Source organism: Perca fluviatilis, chromosome 5 (genome assembly GCF_010015445.1).
Source record: "Perca fluviatilis chromosome 5, GENO_Pfluv_1.0, whole genome shotgun sequence".
Taxonomy (NCBI): domain Eukaryota; kingdom Metazoa; phylum Chordata; class Actinopteri; order Perciformes; family Percidae; genus Perca; species Perca fluviatilis.
This window is the reverse complement of record NC_053116.1, coordinates 32,720,430-32,727,784: the sequence shown is the minus strand read 5'-3', so window position 1 is coordinate 32,727,784 and position 7,355 is coordinate 32,720,430. Positions and strand designations below refer to the sequence as shown.

The 7,355-nt window shown below is 43.8% G+C and overlaps 1 protein-coding gene across 1 annotated transcript; it reads left to right on the top strand.

The window, feature by feature from the left end:
- The first annotated feature begins 1,157 nt into the window (after positions 1–1,157).
- Positions 1,158–6,952, top strand: krt8 (keratin 8). The gene is made up of 8 exons (XM_039799644.1): positions 1,158–1,725; positions 3,560–3,768; positions 4,530–4,590; positions 4,746–4,841; positions 5,011–5,175; positions 5,400–5,525; positions 5,651–5,915; positions 6,075–6,952. Exons 1-8 carry the CDS (start codon positions 1,282–1,284, stop codon positions 6,341–6,343), a joined length of 1,635 nt encoding a protein of 544 aa, XP_039655578.1. The 5' UTR covers positions 1,158–1,281; the 3' UTR covers positions 6,344–6,952.
- Positions 6,953–7,355: the final 403 nt, after the last annotated feature.

Genomic DNA, 7,355 nt, shown 5'->3' with positions numbered 1-7,355 from the left:
ATGTTTTTGGCATTTATTTCTGACAGGACAGCTTTGGACATGAAAGGAGAGAGAGAGAGCGAGGGGGAATGACATGCAGCAGGTCGGAACCGAAGCCACGGCCGCTGCGTCGAGGACTGAGTCTCTGTATATGGGCGCTCGCTCTACCAGGTGAGCTACCCAGGTGCCCCTGGTATGTAATTTTAACACATTCTGTGCCACGCCTATGTAATTCTGTGTTATTTTCACTTATTTCTGTAAGTTCAGGTTGATAAAGTCTTGAAATAGGTACAAAAGTGAAAAAATAAGCCTCTAAACGCCTCTAAAACCTGATAATTAACGCGTAATATAAACATTATAAACCTGCAAATCTGTTTTGTAAATGACAATTTGTGGCTTTTTTACACTGTGTTGTGCTATGTAGTGACTTCCTGGGTATTCAGTATGAAAAACAGCTGAGATGGGAGGCCACTGTAATTTTTAGATCTCAGGCTCCCTCTAACAATGCCCATGTCAGTGTTTAAAAAGTGACTCCAGAATCCAAGACATAAAACAGGGCAGCAGCTACAATGTAGATATAAAAAAATCATATATTAAATGTAAAATAAAATAGTAGCAGAATTGAGTGTTGCCAAATGTAAGTATTGTTTGTTCACAGGGATAATCAGCAGTACCTCCCTCCTTACACACACACATACCTTACCCCTGTATTATACATTTACAGAAATACTGCAGTTTCAGTAAACCAGCATTGATGTGTAAGAACTGCTGAATTCTTATCACCCACCCACCCACCAACCGCCCCCCCACACACACACTCCACTATTTCTAAACATAGCTGCTGCTGGATGAGGATGATCTTTTCTTTAATTACATTTAACCAGACCTGTTGAATCAGCTGTGGTGTGCTTGAGTAGTTTACGCTGGAGAGACATGCAGCAGATCAAAGCAAAAAATATTCCCACTCGACAATTCTCTCAAAACACCAGGTTTTCTCTAACAACATGTCAGAGAAGCCTGTTGAGAGACCAGGTAATGGTTTTGAGCGACTGGACGATGTGTCATAGAAGTGTAATGTTACAGCCCTGCCTCCCTCTCTCACCCAAACTCATAGCCAATGGCAGCTCACCACAGTCCCCTCCCACAGCCACAGGCTTTTAAAACTCTCCAGGAGTCTCTTCTCTTTTCTATCCACTCTGGTCTCTCCCCTCTGCCTGCCTGCCTGCCTTGCCAAGAGCATTCAGTCTGAACTTCCCAGACTTATTTCATCCAAAAGAAGAAAAAAATCCTCTAGATATCAGAATGAGCAGTTATAAGACTACCGCTTACACCGTGAGGAGTTCCAGTGCCCCACGGAACTTCAGCAGCAGATCCTACGGTGGAGCAGGCAGTGGTGGTGCCTCCCGCACTAGCTACAGTGTCAAGAGCTCCTATGGAGGAGGCAACAGGGGCTTCGGAGGCATCACCAGCTCTTCTTCCTTCGGCCTGGGCTCAAGCATGGGTGGTGCCGGCATGGGCATGGGTGGTGCAGGCATGGGCATGGGTGGTGCAGGCATGGGCATGGGTGGTGGCATGGGCTTCGGTGGCGGAATGGGTGTTCATACCCCCATCACAGCCGTGACTGTGAACAGGAGCCTTTTGGCCCCCCTGAACCTAGAGATTGACCCCAACATCTCAGCTGTCCGCACCCACGAGAAAGAGCAGATCAAGACCCTCAACAACCGTTTTGCTTCCTTCATTGACAAGGTAAGAGATTGTAATAGGGGCGATTCATGTGTCACAAAAGTCAGGTTGCCCAGGCATTGGTCCTATAACCCTGTCTTATTCTACTCTTTGAACTGACAGAAACTTCTTTAGGTGTGTGAAAAGCTCAGTCACAGTGGAGTCAAAAAAGCTGAATGTTCCTTTAGCTGTGACAATGTTATGCAATATTTGATATAGAGGTCCATATGTTTGCCACATGTCCTGTAATGCTGATTTTCTCACTTTTGCTGCGTGGGGAAAGTTGATTTATTCCCCCTCTCTGCTCTCGCCACCTCCCACAAAAAAAAAAGTGCTGTAGCTCAAAGTTTGGGTTAGGCTCTCAAACTTTTTGGCTCAGGCTGCCCTTTTATAGTGATGAAAAACAGACTTCCAGAAAGGAGAGATTGGGGAAGACAAAGAGAGAGAGAGAGAGATAGAGAGAGAGATAGAGAAAGCAATGGGTGTGTCAGGGCTTGTGATACGAGTTACCTTGGGAATGGTCCCTCCCTTGGCTGGGGTGTGGCTCTTTCTGCTGCCCTGGTGGCCCCCACCCCTCCCAAACACACACACACACACTCACACACACACACACACACACACACACACACACACACACACACACACACACACACACACACACACATATACATACACTGAGTACTGAGTGACACTACCCTGAATGACAAAGCCTTCTTTCTCACGGACACATTTTGGGTGTCCATTGGGAGTATGAGTAGATTTGACTTTTATTCATTCAAATCAGCATTTGAGTCCAGCATGTAATACTCAGGAGTGTCTGTCCTCTGAGGCTGTAGCAGTGGGTTAATATTTAAAAAGGCTAGTTGGTTTCATGTTCCGGCCAACGGCAGCTCACTGGCTACATATCAACTATCCTTCCCCCGACGCAATGATTAAAGGAAGATAATGTGCATTGTGAATGCTTCAACACAAATCAGACACACTTCGACCCTCCATATCTTCTGTTATCTTGTGGTGACATTCCATTTGAAGGCACTTTATCAGCTGTATTTACTTCACTTCAAATGAAGACAATAATATGTTCAAGTGCAATGTATTAAGGCAAGGTCCATTGAATCACATATCTGCTTTCGCTGCCTTGCTTTTACTGTTCACAAATATGCAAACTCCCCACCTTTTCATCATCCAATCCCTTCTCCCTTCCTCCTCTCTTCAGCTAATACATCCCCTTCACGTTTCCACCTCCTTTCTACTCCCTGCTCTCCCCTCATCAGATCTATAACACAGTTAAATATTTACCCTTCTGCATCTGCCTGCGGATCCAACTTCGCTTCACCCACTTCTCTCTACCTTCTTTGAACTACGCTGTACAAAAACAGGAAGCCATGCAGGAGAAGGGTTAACTAGCTTTATTCGGCCTAAACCGGCTTTTTCCAACCTTGTCTTGTTCTTCCTACCCTCTACCTCCTGTCAGGATGCACATACGTCAGGCCTTCCTTTTGGAAACACAGCCAACGGCATCTTACAAAGCTCCAAAGTTAGATACGAACAACAAAGACTGTAGACAATGAATAGGAGGCATGACAAGGTTGTTTCTGATAATTGAGTATTAGGTTGTTAACCCAGGGGCGATATTGTTTTGTCAGGCAGAGACTGCAGTTACATCATACTTTTGAAGGGAATTTCATAATAATTCATAGCTGATCACAAGGAATCTTCCTTCACATATTTATTACAGTAAACAAGAATGTAAGTCCCTGATTCTTTGTAAAGGCTTTTTTAATGGTACCCTACTGATAAGCATAATAAATAACCTTACTTCCCCCCCCCTCTTTCTGCATCTTTCTGTACACATCAGGTTCGCTTCCTGGAGCAGCAGAACAAAATGCTGGAGACCAAGTGGAACCTACTGCAGGGGCAGACCACCACCCGCTCCAACATTGACGCCATGTTCGAGGCCTACATCGGCAACCTGCGCAGACAGCTCGACAGCCTGGGCAATGACAAGATGAAGCTGGAGGCCGACCTGCACAACATGCAGGGCCTGGTGGAGGACTTCAAGAACAAGTGAGTGTGGAAGGGGCAATGAGGGCTAGAAATTAGCTGTTCTATGCAATGTCAGGCCTGATCTGCCCCTTAAAGAATCATAGGGTTGATCTAAGATTAATCTTTTTCATTTAGGTTGCAAAGGACAATTTTCAATGCATAGAAACTTCATTCATAAATAAAATACAGCCAGGAGCAATGTACAACAACTCAAGTCAGATTTGTGCTTCAACACTAGCCTTGCAGCACATTGAGTTAATCTTTTTGTGGACTACTCCCTACATCTGTCCATTGACTTGCGTCATGCAAACTCTAGGGAATTACAGCACTGAGGAAGCATGTTCCGAACACCCATTACATTGCATATGACTGGAGGTAAAAATGATTTTACAGAGTTGCCTGTCATCAATGCTACCTACAGTATAGCTTTACACAAGAGTACACAAGGACTAATGCAAGCATGCTGACATGCATGTCTCTAACACAAACAGGTACAATGGTGCCACACATATTTGTCAGTTGTCCACAGACAAATGAATCGTATCAGCTGAGTTCAGAGCAGCCCCAAGGGAGAAATATCAGTACCACCTCTCACGCTTGGCCCTGAGTCAGACTCTGTGTGAGCCAAATGTCCCAAATGAGTTCAAGAGTTAGGCATGGACTACTTGCACCTCCTAGTGTTACATTGGCGTATAAACTCTCAAAACTAAACAGGAGCATGAGATGAGACTCTTTATGAATATTCAAAATCCAACCAGGACCTGTATTTTATTTCCTCTCAGGTATGAAGATGAGATCAACAGGCGCACAGAGTGTGAAAATGACTTCGTTCTCATCAAGAAGGTAAGCATCATCATTTACTCAACTTGTCTTTGAGTAGCAAATTTGATACCCTGTCTGCAACTTCTTTTAGCACCTCTCTCCCGAAGACAATGTCAGTTCTTTGCGATGTCTCATTTCTAACAAACTTTTTTTATCGGTTTGTTTTTATTTTACAGGATGTCGATGAGGCCTACATGAACAAGGTTGAGCTGGAGGCTAAGCTGGAGAGTCTGACAGATGAGATCAACTTCCTCAGGTCCATCTATGAGGAGGTACGGCACAAAATCAACTCAATGGCGTTGTTTGTTTTACTACTTTCTCGCTACATCGGTTAAGCATCTTGACTTGCCTCTTGTGCTATTCCTGGAAGTAAATTAGCTGAATGGGGTTCCTCAATGCGGTAGGGTTTACTAATCTCTTTGACTTTTTTGTATTTTTCAGGAACTTCATGAGCTCCAGAGCCAGATCAAGGACACTTCAGTCGTTGTGGAGATGGACAACAGCCGCAACCTGGACATGGACTCCATTGTGGCTGAAGTCAAGGCTCAGTATGAGGACATCGCCAACCGCAGCCGCGCCGAGGCAGAGTCATGGTACAAGTCCAAGGTGATTGAGAATTTTGTTTACGTTCATGTTTCTGTCATTTCTTTATTTAGAAAGATAAATATGGTGTGTCTTCAAAATCCTACTTGCCATGAGTATAGGTTAAATTTATGTTAAAGAAAGATGAAAACATTTTTTACCCCAGCAATAACATTCATCTGCTCATGACTGTTCTGGTCAATAGGGTTCCCAGTTTGTAATGTCTTGTATTGTTGATGTTTATTTAGTATGAAGAGATGCAGACATCCGCCAGCAGATACGGAGAAGACCTCAGGTCTACCAAGACAGAGATCGCAGACCTCAACCGCATGATCCAGAGACTGACATCAGAGATTGATGCCGTCAAGGGACAGGTATGGAAAAACAAATGTTTGTGGGACCATGCTACACCATTCTGAGCCCTCATATATAATTTGTTATTGTCATATAACAACCAGGAGAGTGGACAAAGATTTATTTTTCAAAAATCTTCTCTTAGCGTGCCAACCTAGAGGCCCAGATCGCTGAGGCTGAAGAGCGCGGTGAGATGGCTGTGAAGGACGCCAAGTCCCGCATTAGGGACCTGGAAGATGCCCTGCAGAGAGCCAAACAGGACATGGCCCGCCAGATCCGAGAATACCAGGACCTGATGAACGTCAAACTGGCTCTGGACATTGAGATCGCCACCTACAGGAAACTGCTGGAGGGAGAGGAGGACAGGCTGGTGAATGGCATTAAGTCTATCAACATCTCCCAACAGAGCAGTAAGTCATTTTTGTCAAAATCTCCTTAATTTGTCCTTGCATTCACTGAAGTCATAAATATCATCTTACTTGATTGGATTTTGTTAAATTTTTCAGTTTTAACAGATTCCAGACTTTTCCACGTTAAATTGTTCTCTCCTGCTTCCCTTCTCTTAACAGCAAGCTACGGTGGTTATCCCATGGACAACGTGAAGAGCAGCTACTCAAGCGGCTACTCCAGCGGGTTTGGCAGCGGATATGGAGGCGGATACGGAGGCGGATACAGCAGCATGGGCAGCAGTAGCATGGGCAGCAGTAGCATGGGCTTCAGCAGCGGCAGCACCGGCGGTTACAGCACCACCCAGAGCAAGAAGAACGTTGTTATCAAGATGATTGAGACCAAGGACGGCCGAGTGGTGTCTGAGTCCTCTGAAGTCATTGCGGATTGAGCTGTCTAGTTTAGAGGTGTAGCTACCTGTCTGCTATGATCTCCTCTGCCTCTCTGTTAGTTTTATACTTACAGTTCACCCCCACTCCCCTCCAACTATGAAGTAAAATGCTTGCCAGCCATTCTAAGATAGAGCCTAAACATTATTTTCATGAAGTAATAAATGATCCTAACACTACCAAAGATCTGAAAGGGACCAAAGAACTTAATGTGTATGTCTGATTTCCGACTGTCTGTACTTGAGAAGGAGTTTTGTCACAGGAAGTGAGATAAAAACTGGGCAAATTGCAACTATGAAAAGAATATATATATAAATGTAACACTTCCTTGACATCTATGCAACAGCAATTCCATACACGAAGGGTTGTTTCCTTCAAAAAGATTTCGCATAGACAGTGGAGTTGTTAAAGGAATGTGAATATACTGAAATAGTGCTTCAGTGTTGTTGGTCAACTAATTGCCTGCTACAGTAAGTACAGTAGTGCATGTCTTCCCTGTGCGTGTCCTGTGACTGAAACTGTTCAACCCCTTAGGAGGCTGCCCACATCTGTTGTTCTGAGGAGCTGTTTTTGCTACCAAACCAAATAAAAATGTGTTTACTGAAAGATAATTATGCATTTGTTTTCATTTTTGATGATGATTCAAAGAGAAATAAATAAATCTAGTAAAAGTAAATTAACATTCCAATAAATCTGACAGGAATAATCCAAAGTACTTAGAGGGAAAGTTCTCAGTACTGTACATGTAACATAGTGTGAGCAGCGGTCACAGTTACTTTTAAATCTCTAAGTACTAAATAGAGTTAAGTTACAAGAAACCTAAAATAATGAGTAAATTTGTAGCTAAACATGAGCTTAAGAAAAACCGATCCCCGAGTCCCAATAGGTTAACGTTGCTTTAAACCCTGGGCATTGCCTTTAATGTTTTATGACAGGTCATTGGCCTAATTAGCTTAACATCTAGTTAGGACAGTGCTGACTTGTTGACCTCTGTGGAAGGGTAGGCAAACAAGT